The sequence below is a fragment of the Trachypithecus francoisi genome, unplaced genomic scaffold, assembly GCF_009764315.1.
Source record: "Trachypithecus francoisi isolate TF-2019V2 unplaced genomic scaffold, Tfra_2.0 Lachesis_group20, whole genome shotgun sequence".
Classification (NCBI taxonomy): Eukaryota; Metazoa; Chordata; class Mammalia; order Primates; family Cercopithecidae; genus Trachypithecus; species Trachypithecus francoisi.
Genome location: NW_022681466.1, coordinates 34,809,066 through 34,830,173, shown reverse-complemented (window position 1 = coordinate 34,830,173; position 21,108 = coordinate 34,809,066). Strand labels below are relative to the sequence as shown.

At 45.1% G+C, this 21,108-nt stretch overlaps 3 protein-coding genes across 16 annotated transcripts in view; 1 reads left to right on the top strand and 2 right to left on the bottom strand.

The window, feature by feature from the left end:
* RPS6KB1 (ribosomal protein S6 kinase B1) overlaps window positions 1-20,061 on the bottom strand; it is a 64,196-nt gene extending 44,135 nt beyond the window's left edge. For 4 of the 7 annotated variants that reach the window (XR_004430705.1, XM_033183721.1, XM_033183723.1 and 1 more), the window contains exons 1-2: window positions 19,781-20,061; window positions 1,790-1,839 (exon numbers count right to left, since the gene is read on the bottom strand). Coding sequence is in view for 5 of the 7 variants with exons in the window: in XM_033183721.1 (XP_033039612.1) it covers window positions 1,790-1,839; window positions 19,781-19,921 (191 nt within the window). In the remaining 2 variants the exon portion in view is untranslated. Of the gene's footprint in view, window positions 1-1,789; window positions 1,840-19,184; window positions 19,314-19,780 lie in introns of all 7 variants that reach the window. The other 3 variants (XM_033183722.1, XM_033183725.1, XR_004430704.1) reach the window with 3 other exon arrangements.
* Window positions 38-19,860, bottom strand: LOC117067329 (40S ribosomal protein S29-like). Its single transcript, XM_033183741.1, has 3 exons — window positions 19,781-19,860; window positions 1,790-1,839; window positions 38-310 (listed from the first exon to the last, which is right to left on the bottom strand). Exon 3 carries the CDS (start codon window positions 302-304, stop codon window positions 134-136), a length of 171 nt encoding a protein of 56 aa, XP_033039632.1. The 5' UTR covers window positions 305-310; window positions 1,790-1,839; window positions 19,781-19,860; the 3' UTR covers window positions 38-133.
* Window positions 20,062-20,165: 104 nt separating the features above from the next.
* Window positions 20,166-21,108, top strand: part of TUBD1 (tubulin delta 1) — a 36,622-nt gene continuing 35,679 nt past the window's right edge. The window contains exons 1-2 of one of the 8 annotated variants that reach the window (XM_033183729.1): window positions 20,197-20,407; window positions 20,932-20,970. Coding sequence is in view for 3 of the 8 variants with exons in the window: in XM_033183731.1 (XP_033039622.1) it covers window positions 20,343-20,351 (9 nt within the window). In the remaining 5 variants the exon portion in view is untranslated. Of the gene's footprint in view, window positions 20,408-20,931; window positions 20,971-21,108 lie in introns of all 8 variants that reach the window. The other 7 variants (XM_033183727.1, XM_033183732.1, XM_033183734.1 and 4 more) reach the window with 7 other exon arrangements.

Below are 21,108 nucleotides of genomic sequence, written 5' to 3'. Positions count from 1 at the left end.
ACCTCCTTGTTCACAGAATGTGCAATCAATTATTTACTTATTTTATAAATGTTTATTTTATGTACAAAGAGGTATGTACAAAGAGGTTTTTCATTGGGTAGGTGCCTTGGATAATCCATTCAAGGAAGATCGCTTAGTCCAACTTAATGAAACCTATGTCCTTCGTGTACTGATGGAAACACTGGCGGCACATATTGTGGCCGTATTTCTGGATCAGATCTTGCTGGTTTGAGCAGATGCAATATGAGCAAGAACCCTGACTCAATTTCCACAGGTGACTCCAATACAGCTGCTGGTGACCCATCTTGCTCTTAGGAGTGCAACAATGTAAAAGAAGACAATTATTTATTTTCATAAGCATCAAGCACCCCAAAACTAAGGTAAATTAGAACAAGTTTATTAAGTTGACAAAGAAAAAAAGTCTTCTAGTTATTCAAATTTACTTCATTCAAAATATCTATGAAATTAGGTATTATCCAACCTCATTTGGCAATGTCAGCAGAAAATCTGGGATCTTTCCAAAACTACCCAATTAGTTCACATCATGGTACAAAACTTCTTCTCTATATCTTTTTTTTTAAGTTATTAGCTTAATTTCAAGAATCCAACAGGCGTGGTGGCTTAATCCCAGCACTTTGGGAGGCTGAGGTGGGCGGACCACTTGAGGTCGGGAGTTCAAGACCAGCCTGGCCAACATGGTAAAACCCTGTCTTCACTAAAAATACAAAAATTCCAGCCTGGCCAACATGGGGAAATCCCGTCTCTATTAAAAATACAAAAATTAGCTGGGCATGGTGGCAGGAACCTATAATCCCAGCTACTCGGGAGGCTGGGGGACAAGAGCGAGACTTTGTCTCAAAATTAAAAAAAAAAAATTAGCCAGGTGTGGTGGTGCCCGCCTGTAGTCCCAGCTACTTGGCAGGCTGAGGCAGGACAATCGCTTGAACCCAGGAGGTGGAGGTTGCGGTGAGCCAAGATCATGCCACTGTGCTCCAGCCTGGGTGACAGAGGGAGACTCCCTCTCCAAAAAAATAAAAATAAAGAATCCAAAAGGGGTAGCAATTGTCTCTGTCATTTAAATGTACATGAGTGATCTATCTTCTCACTCTCCTCCTACACCAAGGCTTTTTACTTGAGTATACGATACAGAGCAGATTAATCACCATACTCACCTAATGGAGCTTGTCTAAAATGACTTAAGATTACATGAATTTCATTTTTGTTGTTGTTGAGACAGAGTCTCGCTCTGTCGCCCAGCTAATTTTTGAATTTTAAGAAGAGACAGGGTTTCGCCGTGTTGGCCAGGCTGGTCTCGAACTCCTGACCTCAAATGACCCACCCACCTCGGTCTCCCAAAGGGCTGGGATTACAGGTATGAGTCACTGTGCCCAGCTGGATTGCATGAATTTGTTTGAATGACTGTATGAATTTCTGTTAGTATATTAAAGCAAAACAGAAAGCATTTGACTTTTTGAGGCATTTCTACAAATTTTTCTGTAAGAAAAGATTAAAACTGTGGCTCTCTATATTAAACTAACAACCCAGATTCATATTCAGTACTCTGAATCGGAATTAATATCTTTTCCTCAAAATCCATATATAATCTCAAAACTATGATAGGTTATAATATTGATCAGAGTTTGGTGCCAAATTCAATACATCAAGCTGATAAATATGACTACATATTTAAGAACAGGTTACTGGAATCACTTGATTGCTATGAAATAGAACTGATAAAACCTACTTGTAAGAAAGACAACACAATGAACATCTCTTCATATAAACTTACAGTTCGTATGGTCCAACTCCCCCATGGTCCATGCTTTCATTTAACTGACCCTGAAAAATATGTTAAATTTCAGAAATAATCTCAAAAACATAAAATTTAAAGTTTTAATTCTTTGTTTCATAACTGAAAGAGAATGAATGACATAAACCAGTATAAAAATTCTCTTATACTTCAACAACAGGCAAATATGGTAATGAATAAATATAGTACACAAACAACACTGTGTGAATTTCACTTTCAATTATTTTACAAATAGAGATGAGGTCTTTCTAAGTTGCCCAGACTGAAATGCAGTCAGTAGCTATTAAGGGGTATGATCATAGCATACCAGAGCCTTAAACTCCTCAAGTGATTCTTCTGCCTCGGTGTTCCAAGTAGCTGGGACTACAGGCACCCATCTTTTTCTTTTTTCTTTCCTTTTTTGAGATGGAGTCTCACTCTCTCGCCCAGACTGGAGTGCAACAGTGCCATCTCGGCTCACTGCAACCTCCGCATCCCAGGTTCCAGTGTTTCTCGTACCTTGGCCTCCCGAGTAGCTGGGAGTACAGGCATGTACCACCACGCCTGGTTAATTTTTTTTTTTTTTTTTTTTTTTGAGTTGGAGTCTTGCTCTGTCGCCCAGGCTGGAGTGCAGTGGCGTAATCTTGACTCACTGCAACCTCCGCCTCCCAGGTTCAAGAGATTCCCCTGTCTCAGCCTCCCAAGTAGCTGGGATTACAGGTGCCTGCCATCACACCTGGCTAATTTTTTGTATTTTTAGTAGAGATGGGGTTTCACCATGTTGGCCAGGCTGGTCTTGAACTCCTGACCTCAGGTGATCCGCCCTCCTCGGCCTACCAAAGTGCTGGGATTACAGGCGTGAGCCACCACACCCAGCCCCAGCTTTTGCTTTTAATTTTATATGACAGTCCAGGCGTGGTGGCTCACGCCTGTAATCCCAGCACTTTGGGAGGCCGACGGTGGCAGATCACGAGGTCAGGAGTTCAAGACCAGCCTGGCCAACATGGTGAAATCCTGTCTCTACTAAAAATACAAAAAGTAGCCAGGTGTGGTGGCACGTGCCTGTAGTTCCAGCTACTTGGGAGGCTGAGGCAGGAGAATTGCTTGAACCCAGAAGGCAGAGGTTGCAGTGAGCCACGATTACAGCACTGCACTCCAGCCTGGGCGACAGAGCAAGACTCCATCTCAAAAAAACAAAAAACAAACAAACAAAAAAAAACCAAAAGCTGAGTGCGGTGGCTCATGCCTGTCACCCCAGCACCTTGGGAGGCCAAGGTGGGCAGATCGCCTGAGGTTGAGGGTTCGAGACCAGCCTGACCAACATGAAGAACTCCCATCTCTACTAAAAAAATACAAAATTAGTCGGGCGTGGTGGCCCATGCTTGCAATGCCAGCTACTTGGGAGGGTGAGGCGGGAGACTCGCTTTAACCCAGAAGGCAGAGATGGCAGTGAGCCGAGATCGTGCCATTGCACTCCAGTCTGGGCAACAAGAGCGAAACTGTCTCAAAAAAAAAAAAAAAAAAAAATCTTTTACATGACAACTAAACTATAGAGGCTACTCATCACTAATCAAAAAATAAAACCAAGTGGATTATCCTTCAAAATGTACATTTTATCCATTTGATTTATCTATTTGAAAATGTGTATTTTCAGCCGGGTGCAATGGCTCATGCCTGTAATCCCAGCACTTTGGGAGGCGGAGGAAGGTGGATCACCTGAGATCAGAAGTTTGAGACCATCCTGGCCAACACGGTGAAAATCCATCTCTACCAAAAATACAAAAATTAGCCGGGCGTGGTGGTGGGTGCCTGTAGTCCCAGCAACTCGGGAGGCTGAGGCAGGAGAATCGCTTGAATACAGGAGGCAAAGGTTGCAGTGAGCAGAGATTGCGCCACTGCACTCCAGCCTGAGTGACAGAGTGAGACTCTGCACCCCCCCCAATAAAGGAAAAAATATATATATATAGTGTATTAAGAAATTAAAGGCACTACATTCTGAGTATGACTTAACAAATCAAATGATTTACACACAGTGCTATTTTGATGTGCTTTTAACACACGGAGTAACATAATGCTATAAACTAAGCCTACGGTACCTACAACTAGTCCAGGGTATCTAGTGTAAAATGCGGCCGATCAAGACAAAATAATTAAGCAACATTGTCAAACAGTTGGAAGTCATGCTGGCCACACATTTAATCTGACCATAGAATAAATGGGTGCAAAATTTAAATAACCTTCTATATACTAGCAATGAACAACCCCAAAATGAAATGAAGATAACAATTCCATTCATAATACCATCACTAAGAAGTAGCTTAGAAAAAAATTTATGGCAGGTACAGTGGCATAAATACGTCCGGAGGCCAAGGCAGGAGGATTACTTGGAGTTCAAGACCAGCCTGGCCAACCTAGTAAGATCTTGCCTCCACAAAAAATTTTTTAAAATTAGCTGAATGTGGTGGCACACGCCTGTAGTCCCAGCTACTTAGAAGACCGAGGTGGCAGGATTACTTGAGTCCAGGAGGTCATGGTTACAATGTGCCATGATTGTGCCACTGTATTCCAGCCTGGGCAACAGAGTGAGAATGTCTCAAAAAAAAAAAAAAAAAATCAACCAAAGTGTAAGACTTATACACTGAAAACAATGAAAACATAAAACATTGCTGAATAAAATTAAAGACAACCTAAATAAATGGAAAGGCATTCCATGTTTATGGATCAGAAGATTTAACATTGTTAAGATGGCAATACTAACCAAATTGGTCACAGATTCAACTGAATCCTATCAAAACCCCAGGTTCCTTTCTTGCAGAAATTGAAAAGCTGATCCTAAAATTCATATAGAAATGCAAGGGACGGCTGGGCATAGTGGCTCACACCTATAATCCCAGCACTTTGGGAGGCTGAGGTGGGCGGATCACAAGGTCAGGAGATCGAGACCATCCTGGCTAACATGGTGAAACCCCATCTCTACTAAAAATACAAAAAAGTAGCCAGGAGTGGTGGCAGGCGCCTGTAGTCCCTGCTACTCGGGAGGCTGAGACAGGAGAATGGTGTGAGCCCACGAGGCGGAGCTTACAGTGAGCCGAGATCACGCCACTGCACTTCAGCCTGGGCGACAGAGTGAGACTCCATCTCAAATAAAAAAAAAAGAAAAAGAAAGAAATTTAAGCGACCAGATGGGAAAGGTGGCTCATGTCTGTAATCCCAACACTTTGCGGGGGGCCAAAGAACGTGGATCACCTGAGGTCAGGCGTTTGAAACCAGCTTGACCATCACAGCGAAACCCTGTCTCTACTAAAAATACAAAAATTAGCCAGGTGCGGTGGAGGGCGCCTGTAATCTCAGCTACTCAGGAGGTTGAGGCAGGAGAATTGCTTGAACCCGTGAGGCAGAGGTTGCGGTGAGCGAGATACTACCATTGCACTCCAGCCCAGGTGACAAAGCGAGACTCCATCTCAAAAAAAAAAAAAAAAAAAAAAAAAGAAAGAAAGAAAGGAAAAAATGCAAGGGACCCAGGCCAGGTGTGGTGGTTCACACCTGTAATCCTAGCACTTTAGGAGGCTGAGATAGGTGGATCACTGGAGGTCAGGAGTTCAAGACCAGTCTGGCCAATATGGTGAAACCCCATGTCTACTAAAAATACAAAAATTAGCCAAAGTGGTGATCCATGCTTGTAATCCCAGCTAATCAGGACTGAGGAGAAGAATGGCTTGAACCCAGGAGATGGAGGTTGCAGTGAGCTGAGATCGTGCCACTAAACACTCCAGGCTGGGCAACAAAGCTAGACTTTGTCTCAAAAAAAAAAAAAAAAGAAAGAAATGCAAGGGACTCAAAATAACTGATACAATCTTGAAAAAACAAAGTTGGAGAACTGAAACTTCCCAATTTCAAAACATGTTACAAAGCTATAGCCATCAAGACCATGTGGTAGTGGCATAAAGAAAGACATATAGATCAAGAGAACAGAACTGAGAGCCCAGAAATAAACTCTTATATTTATATTGTCAACTAATTTTTGATAAAACTGCCAAAAATATTCATTAGGCAAGAGATAATCTTTCAATAAATGTGTTGGAACAACTGGATATCACATACAATTCAAATAATGAGGACAACTGGGTATCTATATGCTACTTCATACTATACACAAAAATTAACTCAAAATGGAGCAAAGACCTAAATACAGGAGCTAAGACTATAAAACTCGAGCTGAGTGTGGTGTTGCGTGCCTGTAGTCCCAGCTATCAAGGAGGCTGAGGCAGAATGAACACCTGAGCCTGGGAGTTCCACTCCAGCCTGGGCAACATAGCGAGACCCCCGCCTCCAAAAAAAAATCCTCCCAAGGGCTGGGCGCAGTGGCTCACACCTGTAATCCCAACACTTGGGAGGCTGAGGTGGGTGGATCACCTGAGGTCAGGAGTTCAAGACCAGTCAGACCAATGTGGTGAAACCTCGTCTCTACTAAAAATGCAAAAAATTAGCTGGGCATTGTGGCCGGAGCCTGTAATCCCAGCTACTCAGGAAGCTGAGGCAGGAGAATTGCTTGAACCCAGGAGGCGGAGGTTGCAGTGAGCTGAGATTGCGCCATCACACTCCAGCCTGGGCAACAAGAACAAAACTCCATCTCAAAAAAAAAAAAAAAAATCCTCCCAAAACTTAACAAGAAAATAAAATTATTAGAAGCAGCATAGGAGGGGCCGGGCGCGGTGGCTCACACCTGTAATCCCAGCACTTTGGGAGGCTGAGGTGGGCGGATCACGAGGTCAGGAGATCGAGACCATCCTGGCTAACATGGTGAAACCCCGTCTCTACTAAAAATACAAAAAATTAGCCGGGAGTGGTGGCAGGCGCCTGTAGTCCCAGCTACTTGGGAGGCTGAGGCAGGAGAATGGCGTGAACCTGGGAGGCAGAGCTTGCAGTGAATTGAGATTGCGCCACTGTGCTCCAGCCTGGATGACAGAGCGAGACTCTGTCTCAAATAAAAAAAAAAAAGAAGAAGAAGAAGCATGCATAGGAGGGAGTAAATCTTCATGATCCCGGGGAAAGCAATAATGTATGAAAGTTTCTTATATACATTACCCAAAGCACAAACAATTTAAAAAATCAACAAACTGATTTACTGAAAATGTAAAACCTTTGCATGTCAAAAGACACCAACACTGTCAAGAAAGCTAAAAGAGACTGAGCACAGCGGCTCATGCTTGTAATCCCAACACTTTGGGAGGCTGAGGTGGGCATATCACTTGAGCTCAGGAGTTTGAGACCAGCCTGGGCAACATGGTGAAACCTGGTCTCTACAAAATTAGCCAGGCATAGTGGTGCACATCTGTAGTCCCAGCTACTCAGGAGGATGAGGTGGGAGGACTGCTTGAGTCCAAGAGGTCAAGGCTGCAGTGAGCCAAAATTGCGTCACTCCTGCCTGGGTGACAGACTGAGACCCTGTCTCAAAAAAGAAAATAAAAACCACAGAATAAGAGTATGTAAAGAATGCGGCCAGGCGCAGTGGCTCACGCCTGTAATCCCAGCACTTTGGGAGGCTGAGACGGACAGATCACAAGGTCAGGGGTTCGAGATCAGCCTGGCCAACATAGTGAAACCCCATCGCCACTAAAAATACAAAAATGAGCCCGACATGGTGGTGAGCATGTGTAGTCCCAGCTACTCGGGAGGCTGAGGCAGGAGAATTGCTTGAAACTGGGAGGCGGAGGTTGCAGTGAGCTGAGATCGCAACACTGCACTCCAGCCTGGGCAACAGAGTGAGACTCCATCTCAAAAACAAACAAAAAAGAACGCCAGGTGCAGTGGCTCACACCTGTAATCCCAGCATTTTGGGACGCCAAGGCAGGCAGATAATTTGAGGTCAGGAATTTGACACCAGCCTGGCCAAAATGGCAAAACCCAATCTCTACTAAAACTACAAAAATTAGCTGGGCGTAGTGGTGGGCACCTCTAATCCCAGCTACTAGGGAGGCTGAGGCAGGAGAATTGCTTGAACCCAGGAGGCAGAGGTTGCAGTGAGCAGAGATGGCACCACAGCACTCCAGCCTGGGCAATAGAGCGGACGGACTCCGTCTCAAAAAACAAAAATGATATATAAAGAATTACTCCGGGCTGGCACAGTGACTCACGCCTGTAATCCCAACACTTTGGGAGGCCGAGGAGGGCGGATCATGAGGTCAGGAGTTCGAGACCAGCCTGGCTAACACAGGGAAACCCCGTCTCTACTAAAAATACAAAAAATTAGCCAGGCGTGGTGGCGGGTGCCTATAGTCCCAGCTACTCAGGAGGCTGAAGCGGGAGAATCACTTGAACCTGGGAGGTGGAGGTTGCAGTGAGCTGAGATCATGCCACTGCACTCCAGCCTGGGCAGCAGAATGAGACTCCATCTCAAAAAACAAAAAAAAGAATTAATCCAACTCAATAATAAAAAGATAAATAGGCCAGGCGCAATGGGTCACACCTGTAATCCCAGCACTTTGGGAAGCCCAGGTGGAAGAATGCTTGAGGCCAGGAGTTCGAGACCAGAACTCCAAAGTGAGATCTCATCTCTAAAATAAATAAATATATATATAAATAAAATATATAAAGAAAAAGATGACACACCCAATTTTTGAAAAATGAGCTAGGATCTGAATAGGTATTTCTCCAAAGAAAATATACAAATGAACAATAAGCAAATGAAAAGATGTTCAACATCATTAGTTGTTAGGGAAATGCAAATCAAAACCACACTAAGAAACTACTTCATACCCACTAGGATAACAATAGATAATAAAGAAGAAAAGTAAGTTGGGGAATGATGTAGAGAAACTGGAACCCGCATACAGTGCTAGTGAGAATGTAAAATGGTGCAACCATGTCGGAAAAGTTAGTCTCTTAAAAAATTAAACATAGACTTACTACCGTATGACCTAACAAATCTACTCCAACATATCTACTCAAAAGAAATGAAAAGTATATGCTCCACAAAGATCTGGGCACAAATGTTCATAAAAAAAAAAATTTTTTTTTTTTTTTTGAAACAGGGTGTCACTGTATCACCCAGGCTGGAGTGCAGTGGTGCGATCACGGCTCATTGCAGCCTCAACCTCCTGGGCTCAGGTGATCCTCCCACTTCAGCCTCCCAAACAGCTGGGGACTACAAGTGCATACCACCATGCTCAGCTCATTGTTTTTTTTTTTTTTTTTTTGAGACGGAGTCTCGTTCTGTTGCCCAGGCTGGAGTGCAGTGATGCTATCTCAGGTCACTGCAACCTCCGCCTCCTGGGTTCAAGCAATTCTCTGCCTCAGCCTCCTGAGTAGCTGGGATTACAGGGACCCACCACCATGCCCGGCTAATTTTTGTATTTTTAGTAGAGACGGGGTTTCGGCATCTTGGCCAGGCTGGTCTTAAATTCCTGACTTCATGATCCACTCAGCTCGGCTTCCCAAAGTGCTGGGATTACAGGCCACCGTGCCTAGCCTCGGCTCATTTTTTGTAGAGAATAGGTTTCGTCATGTTACCAGGCTGGTCAGGAACTCCTGGACTCCAGAGATCCGCCGGCCTCAGCCTCCCAAAGTGCTGGGATTATAGGCACGAGCCCCACACCCAGCCTTCTAAAAGCTTTTTTCAGGCCAGGCGAGGTGGCTCATGCCTATAATCCCAACACTTTGGGAGGCAGAGGCAGAAGAACTGCTTGAGGCCAGGAGTTTAAAACCAACCTGGGGCCAGGCGTGGTGGCTCATGCCTGTAATCCCAGCACTTTGGGAGGCCAAGGCGGGCAGATCACGAGGTCAGGAGTTCGAGACCAGCCTGGCCAACGCGGTGAAACTCCGTCTATACTAAAAATCCAAAAAATAGTTGGGCATGGTGGTGCGCGCCTATAGTCCCAGCTCAGGAGGCTGAGGCCGAAGAATCGCTTTGACCCAGGAGGTGGAGGTTGCACTGAGCCAAGATCATGCCATTGCACTCCAATCTGGGCAACAGAGCAAGACTCCGTCTCCCAAAAAACAAAAAAACAAACAAAAAAAAAAACCAACCTGGACAAAATCACGAGGCCCCCAACTCTGCAACAAATCAAAAACTTAGCTGGGAATGGTAGCACATGCCTGTGGTCCCAGCTACATGAGAGACTGAAGCAGGAAAATTACTTCAGCCCAGGAGGGCAAAGCTGCAGCGAGCCGTTTCACGCCACTGCACTACAGTACAGGCAATGGAGCGAGACCCTATCTCCAAAAAAAAAAAAAAAGAAAAGAAAAGGGAAAAAAAAGTGCTTAATTCACACTTCAAGTGAACATCTGAATAACTCAAATGAACATCAACTGGTGAATGGATAAACAAAATGCATTGTAGCCATACAATGGAATAACTATTTGGCCCTAAAAAGAAATGAAGTACTGATACATGTTACAACATAGATGATCTTCAAAAACATTATGTTAAGTGAAAGAAGCATCTAGGTGCTGTGGCTCATGCCTGTAATCCCAGCACTTTGGGAGGCCGAGGCAGGCAGATCACTTGAGGTCAGGAGTTTCAAACCAGCCTGGCTAACACGGCAAAACCCCATCTCCACTAAAAATACAAAAATTAGCCAGGTGTGGTGGCGCACGCCTGTAGTTCCAGCTACTCAGGAGGGTGAGGCAGGAGAATTACTTGAACCCAGGAGGCAGAGGTGGCAGTGAGTAGACATCACACTACTGCACTCCAGCGTAGATGAAGAGTGAGACTCTGTCTCAAAAAAAAAGAAGAACACCAAATATAAAAGGTCATACACTATGTGATTCCATTTTTCCATCTGTATGGAATGTCCAGAAAAAGCTTTTTTTTTTTTGTTTTAGAGACAGGGTCTCATTCTGTTCCCCAGGTTGAAGTGCAGTGGCAGGATCACCACAAACTCAACCCTGGAGACTCAAGCGATCATCCAACCTCAGCCTTCCAAGTAGCTGAGGCTACAGGCACGCACCATGAAGTTGGATAATTTTTTTCTATTTTTCATAGAGACGGGGTCTCACTATGTTGCCCAGGCTGGTCTCAAGTGATCCTCCTGCCACGGCCTCCCAAAGTGTTGGGATCACAGGTATGAGCCACCATACTGGGCTGGAAAAGCCAAATCTATAGAGATGAGAAATAGATTAGTTAGTTGGCTGGGGCTGAGGGTGAGAATCAGAAGTAAGAAAATTGGTCAAAAGTTTCTTTTTTTTTTTTTTTTTTCCAGAGAAAGGGTCTTGTTATGTTGCCCAGGCTGATTTCAAATTCCTAGGCTCATGGGATCCATCCACCACGCCCGGCCCCAAAATTTCTTCAGAGCGTGGAAAAAAAATTTTTTTTTTAAAGATGGGGTCTCATCCGGGCACGGTGGCTCACGCCTGTAATCTCAGCACTTTGGGAGGCCGAGGTGGGCGGATCACAAGCTCAGAAGATTGAGACCATCCTGGCTAACACGGTGAAACCTCGTCTCTACTAAAAATAGAAAAAAATTAGTCAGGCGTGGTAGCAGGCGCCTGTAGTCCCAGCTATGAGGCAGGAGAATGCGTGAACCCGGGAGGCGGAGCTTGCAATGAGCTGAGATCGTGCCACTGCACTCCAGCCTGGGTGACAGAGTGAGATTCTGTCTCAAAAAAAAAAAAAAAAAAAAGACAGGGTCTGACTCTGTCGCCCAGGCTGGAGTGCAGTGGTGCAATCTCGGCTCACGGGAACCTCCGCCTCCCGGGTTCAAACGATTCTCCTGCCTCAGTCTCCCAAGTAGCTAGGATTACAGGCATGCACCACCACGTCTGGGTATTTTTGTATTATTAGTAGAGACGGGATTTCACCCTGTTGGCCAGGCTCAGGTGATCCATCTGCCTTGGCCTCCCAAAGTGCTGGGATTACAGGCCTGAGCCACTGCACCCGGCCGAGTGGTAAAAATGTCTAAAACCTTATCGTGGTGAGGGTTGCAAAACTCTGTAAATATACTCAAAGTCACTGAATTGTAGAAACAAACAACAAAAAACTTGGCAGCAGAATTTCAGTTATTGACATTACAATATATAGCTTTAAAATGAATCTAACCTGATTATGAACTCTCAGTTTACACGAAAGGATACCAACTAATTGAAAATAGAATCTAGGCCAGGCACATGGCTCACCCCTGTAATCCCAACACTTTGGGGCTGAAGCCGGTGGATCACCTGAGGTCGGGAGTTCGAGCCCAGCCTGGCCAACATGGAGAAACCCCGTCTCTACTAAAAATACAAAAATTAGCTGGGCCTAGTGGTGGGCACCCATAATCCCAGCTACTCGGGAAGCTGAGGCAGGAGAATCGCTTGAACCCAGGAGGCGGAGGCTGCAGTGAGCCAAGATCGCGCCACTGCACTCCAGAATGGGTGACAAAAGTGAGACTCCATCTCAAAAAAAGAAAATAGACTCTAAAAAATTACAAGTCTTTAAGCAACCGTGTCCAAATTTTAGAGTAATTAAGATATTAAAGTGAATAATCTTTCTTCAAAACTACCAGTACACAGCCAACATACACAACAAAAACAGATAGTTGTGTGGTGTGTCTGTGTGTGTGTGTGTGTGTGTGTTTAGCAACTAGATTTCTGTCACCCAGGCTGAAGTGCTGTGGTAGGATCACAGCTCATTGCATCCTCAAACTCCTGGGCTCAAGTGATCATCTCTTCTCAGCCTCTGGAGTCACTAGGGCCAGGTGTGTGCTACTATGCCCACTATTTATTTTTTTAATTTTTTGTACAGATGGGATCTTGTTTTGTTGGCCAGCTTGGTCTCAAACTCTTGGCCTCAAATGATCCTTCCACCTTAGCTTCCCAAAGTTCTGGGACTACAGGCATGAGCCATCATACCCAGCCAAAAATTGATAGTATTCTTGTAGAATAAATGTTCAAATGCCCCCAAAACACAAAATTTTAGTCATAACTCACTCATGGTGTGAACAAATCACAATAACATGTAATACCAGGAATGTACATTTCATGATTATACACAGGCAAAGAGATGGGGCAGTATCAAGAGGAATAAAAGCAATTCTCACCATTTTAACCGGATACAGTTTCTTTTGTGTGTGGGATATGGGGGTGGTCACGGTTAACAGTTTTTTTGTCTTTGTTGCCCTATATAATCACCTAGGATGGCTTCACTTTTATGACAAAAGACTAACTTCTTTCAGATGTGATAAAACTGGTATGACATAATTGTTTTTTCTTTAATGTTAGTTTTATTTAATTCTAAATTAAAGACTACAGAGTAGTTAAGACTGAACCATGGTTCTGAAGCCACCTCACAAGACATGCCCTGTAGCTATGTTTCATTTCCTGAGCTGGCCAGACCTGTAATGCTGGCACCTGCATATTGTGCTAGTAACTTTTACTATTACCGTCTAGGACAGAAGGATTTGAGGCACAAATCTTTTCTGCTACTCAGTATTACCTTTAGAAATCTCATACAAGAAGTGTCAGCTAACATTACGTAATACATACTGACAACTCTCTTTCACAGGAAACTCTTTATTCCTTTTTTTTTGCTTGAGATGAAGTCTCGCTCTTGTCCCCCAGGCTGGAGTGCAGTGGCGTGATCTTGGCTCACTGCAACCTCCGCCTCTTGGGTTCAAGCGATTCTCCTGCCTCAGCCTCCCGAGTAGCTGGGATTACAGGTGCCTGACACCAGGCCTGGCTGATTTTTTTATTTTTAATAGAGACGGGGTTTTCACCATGCTGGCCAGGCTGGTCTCAAACTCCTGACCTCAGGTGATCTGCCCGCCTCAGCCTCCCAAAGTGCTCCCAGGGTGGCATGAGCCACTCTGCCTGGCCAGGAAACTCTTTACTCCTAATTTTTTTCTGCTATCTTAAGCTTTATGGGCCTATCCAATGTCTTTACTGTGTTCATTAGGATTGACAAGATTCAGTAACTTAGAGGAAATGGCAGAAAGGGTAGAACTTTGCCTAAACTCTTGGGTTATTTAAAAAATAGTTGCTGTGGTCAGGCACGGTGGCTCACACCTACAATCCCAGCACTTTGGGAGGCCAAGGCGGGTGTATCACCTGAGGCCAGGAGTTCGAGACCAGCCTGGCCAACATGGTGAAACCCCGTCTCTACCAAAAAAATACAAAAAATTAGCTGGGTGTCACGGCGGGCACCTGTAATCCCAGCTACTCGGGAGGCTGAGGCAGGAGAATAGCTTGAATCCGGGAAGTGGAGGCTGCAGTGAGCCGAGATTGTGCCATTGCACTCCAGCCTGGGCGAATAGAACAAGAAGACTCTGTCTCAAAAAAAAAAAGAGAATAAACCCACTCTGGAAATTCTATCAGTTCAACTAATGAAGATATAAAGCACCTTCCTATCCAGTTTTTTCCCGTGCCCTGCTCCAAAGCCACTGTCATAGAGAACCAACATAACTGATAAGAGTATGGTATATGGTACACATAATGAAAGTAATCTTATATATGATTACTTCAAATATGAGATTATTTCAAATTCTGAATTAGAGTACAAAGTGAGAATTTTAAAAATTGCATTACAGTTTTCTACTACTCTTAATGCTATAGAGAGCAGAGAAGATTCCAATATTTTTGCAATCTAATTAAATTATCTGAAGGAAAACTTCTACTTAGTTTCAATTCACTGCCCCAAATGATATCATCAACAGTGAAACAAAAAAACAAACAAAAAAGACACCCTCCCCCCAAAAACTCCCCTCTTACCAATAGGCTTTAATTATATTCCTCTGAGATATTTAAACAGAATCTTTTTTTTTTGTTTTTCTGAGATGGAGTCTCACTCTGTCGCCCAGGCTGGAGTGCAGTGATGTGATCTCGGCTCACTGCAACCTCCACCTCCCGGGTTCAAGAGATTCTCCTGTCTCAGCCTCCTGAGTAGCTGGGACTAGAGGTGTGCACCACCATGACCGGCTAATTTTTGTATTTTTAGTAGAGACTGGGTTTCACCATATTGGCGAGGCTGGTCTCCAGCCCCTGACCTTGGAATCCACCTGCCTCGGCCTCCCAAAGTGCTGGGATTACAGGCGTGAGCCACAGAGCCCAGCCTTAAACAGGATCTTTTTTAAGTTAGGTAGTAGATATTCAGCTTTGTCCATAAATGTATCAGTTTAGTCTCCTCATCTTTTAATCTCTGACGAATTAAACTATGTAAATACCTATATTTACTAATGCAGAGTCACTCCGTAATGTACCTTGAAAGGCACATCTCTCTAAATGGGATCAATTATTTAAAAAAAAAATACACACACTGATACTACAGTTGTAAAACTACAGCACCTCTAGTTTAACTGCAATTATTAAGTCTCTAGGCATATGAGGGTAAATCTGAATGACTGGTTCCTTAGCAATGACAAGACAAGCTGTATTTCTGAGAACTAGCTAACTGCTTAATACACCAGGATATTTTGAGAGTACTGTACTTTATGTACTTATTTCATGTAACCCTCATGTTTTCTAGAAAACGTCTGAGATTAAGGAATTTACTCCAGATCACAGAGTGAGTATGGCCAAAGGAATCTGAATTCACTTTTGACATACCACAAAGAGGAACTTTATAAACATGACTAGTAAATGCAGTGAAGAACCCGTGCAATGAAGCTTGCTGAATTGAGTCAGAAGACACTACCACTATGCGATCTTTGGCTATCATCTGGCCCATGCTTCAGCTTCCTTACTATAAAATGAGGAAGACTACTCTGATATGCACCAATGGTTAAAAACTTTGTGTAATAAATAAAGGCTATAAATTCACAAATAGAACTATTAGAAGATTTTCTAACGGCCAGGCGTGGTGGCTCAAGCCTGTAATCCCAGCACTTTGGGAGGCCGAGACGGGCGGATCACAAGGTCAGGAGATCGAGACCATCCTGGCTAATACGGTGAAACCCCGTCTCTACTAAAGAATACAAAAAACTAGCCGGGCGACGAGGAGGGCGCCTGTAGTCCCAGCTACTTGGGAGGCGGAGGCAGGAGAATGGCGTGAACCTGGGAGGTGGAGCTTGCAGTGAGCTGAGATCCGGCCATCGCACTCCAGCCTGGGCGACAGAGCCAGACTCCGTCTCAAAAAAAAAAAAAAAAAAAAAAAAAAGAACTATTAGAAGATTTTCTAAGAATCTAAACTTCTCTCATTTTCCGGAATTCTTTTTATTTTTAATTTCAGGGTAATCTGGATGTCACTGAATCTCCTTGGATTGCCAACCCAATTCTACTCCAAATCTTCCATTATCCATCTTGAGGCACCTCTTAGAATAACACACTAGGCCGGGCGTGGTGGCTCAAGCCTGTAATCCCAGCACTTTGGGAGGCCGAGACGGGCGGATCACGAGGTCAGGAGATCGAGACCATCCTGGAGAACACGGTGAAACCCCTTCTCTACTAAAAAAATACAAAAAACTAGCTGGGCGAGGTGGTGGGCGCCTGTAGTCCCAGCTACTCGGGAGGCTGAGGCAGGAGAATGGCGGGAACCCGGGAGGTGAAGCTTGCAGTGAGCCGAGATCGCGCCACTGCACTCCAGCCTGGGCAACAAAGCGAGACTCTGTCTCAAAAAAAAAAAAAGAATAACACACTAAAAAGAAACATTTTCAACTCCAAAAAGTGTTGCTAAGACATATTTTACAGAAGTCTCTTCCTCAAAATCCTCTTTAATTGCCTTTGCTCTTTCCCCAAACTTTCTCTCCCCAAGGTCGGGGCTCTATTTCTTTCTCTTTCCTATTTCCACCAATTTTTCTGACCTCCTCCTCATACCCTCTCAAAATCCTACTTGCTTGTACCCAGCAGGACAAAAGCCCTGGAACACCTACTGCTCTTGAAACACAACAAGAAAGTGAAAAGAAAAAGTCCCAGTTCACACAGGAATTTTAATGCAGTACTGTACTTTCAAAAAAGAATAAACCTGGCCGGGCGTGGTGGCTCACACCTGTAATCCCAGCATTTTTGGAGGCCGAGGCAGGCAGATCACCTGAGGTTGGAAGTTCTGGACCAGCCTGACCAACATGGAGAAACTCCATCTCTACTAAAAATACAAAAATTAGACGGGCCTGGTGACAGGCACCTGTAATCCCAGCTACTCGGGAGGCTGACGCAGGAGAATCGCTTGAATCTGGGAAGTGGAGGCTGCAGTGAGCCGAGATTGCGCCATTGCACTCCAGCCTGGGCGAATAGAACATGAAGACTCCGTCTCAAAAAAAAAAAAAAGAGAATAAACCCACTCTGGAAATTCTATCAGTTCAACTAATGAAGATATAAAGCACCTTCCTATCCAGTTTTCTCCTGTGCCCTGTCCCAAAGCCACTGTCATAGAGAACCAACATAACTGATAAGAGTATGGTATATGGTATACATAATGAAAGTAATCTCATATTTGTTTCCAATTGTATTTAGTGTACCATTATGTTCGATTAAGAGGCTAACTGGAATTCTGTATGAAAACACCATTAAAAAAGCACACACCGGCTGGGCACAGTGGCTCACGCCTGTAATCTCAGCACTTTGGGAGTCCAAGACGGGTGGATCACTGGAGCTCAGGAGTTTGGGACCACCCTGGGCAACATGGTGAAACCCCATCTCTACTAAAATACAAACAATTAGCCAGGCATGGTGGTGTGCGCCTGTAGTCCCAGCTACTCAGAAGGCTGAGGCATGAGAATCACTTGAGCCCGGGAGGTTGAGGCTGCAGTGAGCGGAGATCGGGCCACTGCACTCCAGCTTGGGCTACACAGTGAGATTGTGTCTCAGAAAAAATTAAAATAAAATAAAATAAAAAGCCTGGTTGGGTGGCTCACACCTATAATCCCAGCACTTTGGGAGACCGAGGCAGGTGATCACCTGAGGTCAGAAGTTCAAGACCAGCCTGGGCCACATGGTGAAATCCTGTCTCTATTAAAATACAAAAAATTAGCTGGGTGATGTGGCGCGCCCCTGTAATCCCAGCTGCTCAGGAGGCTGAGACAGGAGAATCGCTTGAACCTGGTAGGCAGAGGCTGCAGTGAGCCGAGATCGCGGCACTGCACTCTAGCCTGGGAGACAGAGGGAGACCCTGTCTCAAAAAAAAGCCAGCCTCGGTGGCTCACGCCTATAATCCCAGGACTTTGGGAGGCCAAGGTGGGCGGATCACAAGGTCAAGAGATCGAGACTATCCTGGCTAACACAGTGAAACCCCATCTCTACTAAAAATACAAAAAATCAGCCAGGTGTGGTGACATGCACCTGTAGTCCCAGCTACTCAGGAGGCTGAGGCAAGAGAATTGCTTGAACCCAGGAGGCAGAGGTTGCAGTGAGCCGAGATCACGCCACTGCACTCCAGCCTGGGTGACAGAGCAAGACTGTCTCAAAAAAAAAAAAGAAAGAAAGAAAAGAAAAAGCACACACCTCAATATCCACTTTCTAAACCATGTGATTGTGATTTAGTCTCATTTGATTATGAAAAGAACAGTATTGGCCAGGTACGGTGATTTACACCTATAATCCCAGCATTTTGGGAGGTCAAGGCTGGTGGATCATTTGAGGTCAGGAGTTCAAGACCAGCCTGACCAATACGGTGAAACCCCATCTCTACTAAAAATACAAAAATTAGCCAGGCGTGGTGGCGCATGCCGGTAATCCCAGCTACTCGGGAGGCTGAGGCATGACAATCGCTTGAACCCGCGAGGCTGGGATTGCAGTGAGCTGAGATCGCACCATTGTATTCCAGCCTGGGCAATAGAGTGAGAGACCCCGTCTCAAAACAAAACAAAACAAACAAACAAACATAAAGAACAGTATTATTTTAGGCCACTTAGTTTCTTAAAGTGTTCAAAGTTCTTTATATATACCATCTCAATCTTTTGTCAACAGTAGGGCAGGTGTCAGAGGAAAACACCGAGGGTGAGGCAAGGGAAAGGAAACCCCTATGTAATTAGAGCAAACATCTGACAGCAGTCATTAACCCATGTATTCAACTACACATTGGAATTTAGATGCTAAACTACCAAGAGGTTATCAACTGATGATCAGTTGGTCCAGGATCAGTGGTTTAGTATGACAACATTTTTGAACTTCAAGTGCAATTTGTCATTTTTTGATAAATGTATCTAGGGAAAAAAAAGATATTCCATAAAGAGTAACAAACCACTAAGCCAGCCAAGGTAAAAGCAAGCTATGCATTAGGAAATACAATTCTAAATTTAGTACCCTAAATTACAGCAAGGAAAGCCCTCATACCACCATTCACAAGTCTCTGTTCAGGCAACTTATTTCTGGCAAGCTAAATCAAGGCTGTCAACACTGTTTTTTTTTTTTTTTACCCCAAAATTACATTAATTATTCTGAAAAAAAATATTCAACTTGGGGAAAGGTTTACAAGTGCCGTGTGTCCTCATAAATGCTTATTTTAAAAAGTCACACGGAAGGGGGTTTTAAAAAAAAAAGCAAACAAACAAACCCTGGAAGATTGGAAGATGCAGCAGAGCCCCCTTGCTCCCGAAATAAAACTCCTGGTGGCTGTAACAGCAGCGGCAGTGCTACTCCCGACAGAAGTTTTCAGCTGTCACTTCTAACAGCTGAGCGCTTCCTAGGAGAGAAGCGACAGGCCGAGAAGAGAGGTGGTTGTGGGAGGTCTGAAGATTTAATACTTGAAATTCTAGACTCGAAGGGAAACCCTCCACACTTCACCTGCACTTACGGGACACCCAGCAAGCGCAGCCCCCGTCTCCCCAACACACGCTCACGCCACGCGCGCCCCGCCACACTCAAGTCCAGCAGCTCGAGGAATCGACCACGCGTCCGTTCTTTCCCCCTTCAGACTGTTCGGGGCTGCGCTGACCTGGGGCTAAGGGTGCGACCTGCACCTGCGAGCCCCGCAGAGGCCTCACACCTAGGGCCATGTCCGCCCCGCCCGCTCCCCTGTCTCGGGCCGCGCGACCCTCAGCTCCTCAGGAGCCCCCCTGAGTCTCCACGCTCTAGGACACACCGCGCTTCCTGCGCCCGCGCCGCCACCCCGGCCCTGTCACCTCGGGCCCCCGGGGACCCGGGCCTCACCCCCTCCTCCAGCTCATCCTCTGAGCCCGCGTCCTCTGGCTGGTCCAGGTCTATGTCAAACACTCCTGCCATGTCCTCAGCTTCCCTGTCTCGGAAGTCCGGCGCTGGGTAAAAGCCGTCCCGCCTCCTTCGTCGCCTCATGGGCCCGGACCCGCCGCAGCCACCACCGCCGCTGCCGCCATCACCGGCTGCTTAGGCTCAGTGCGTCTGCGCCTAGGCCCTAGACTGGCTCCTAAAGTTCAGCGCAGGAGCATGCGTACAGGGTTCCGTGAAGCCAAACTGTGGGCAGTGGACATGCGCAGAAATATCGCCAGGGGTCCAGATGCTGGCAGAAACATGCGCAAAACACCAGCCGAAGCCGCGCTTGGAGACTAGAGCACGCGCATTGTTAACTAAAGCGTTCGTTAGACATTGAGCATGCGTACCATATCTGAAGTTCGTAAATTGAAATTGAACATGCGTAATTAATCTTTCTGAATAGGAAAAAATATATACACAACAAAAACTCTCCGTTTATGGAACATGCGCATTCGTTCTCAGGTGTTTCGTGTTGAAAGTGAGCATGCGTATGGTGAGTAGGTTGGTCTGAAGTTTGAACGGGACAGAAGTGCTTGTCCGCGTCTGGCGGTGAGTCGTGTTACGTGTGGGGAACTCCTGGGGCCCGTGGGGAACGGGAGACCTTTTGGCTTTGCTGTTTACTAGTTTTGTGGCGTGGCCTTGGAAAAGTCAGTAACCTTGCAGAGCCTCAGTTTCCTTATCTGTAAAACGAGGATAATAAAATACCTACTTTGCCGTTTGACATTTTAAGCACAGAGTCTGTCTCACAACCCACGGCTCATTTCCAGTGTTGCATAGACCTGATGTGAAGTCTTTATCAAAAATTATCTATGTTCCTAGGTAAAAATAATGAGGACCTGCTCTAATATTTCTTTTGCTTTCTTTCTTTTTTAAAAGGAGACAGGATCTCGCTATGTTGCCCAGGCTGGTCTGGAATCCCTGGGCTCAAGTGATCCTCCCGCCTCGACCTCCCAAAGTACCGGGATTACGGGCATAAGCCATTGCGCCCGGTTAATATTTCATATGGTTTTCTTTCTCCAAGCTCCATCTTTCTTGCTGTCCTACCTGAGCTAAACACAAAATCTTTCTTACAGGTTTTACTAAAGTTACCAGGCTAGACTATTGGAGAAAGCGTTAAGTCATATTTAGAAGAGAGAAAATTAATGTTAATTGAATGTGCAATGTTGAGCTCACTTCTGCATTCTACATGTTCTTGTGGTGTGAAGGGTGGTACTACTAATTTCTTCAATCGGCATTTGTTTTGTCTTGTT

Excerpts from the sequence above, each read along its gene's own strand:
- LOC117067329 (XM_033183741.1), bottom strand. The coding sequence starts at position 304 with ATGGGTCACCAGCAGCTGTATTGGAGTCACCTGTGGAAATTGAGTCAG.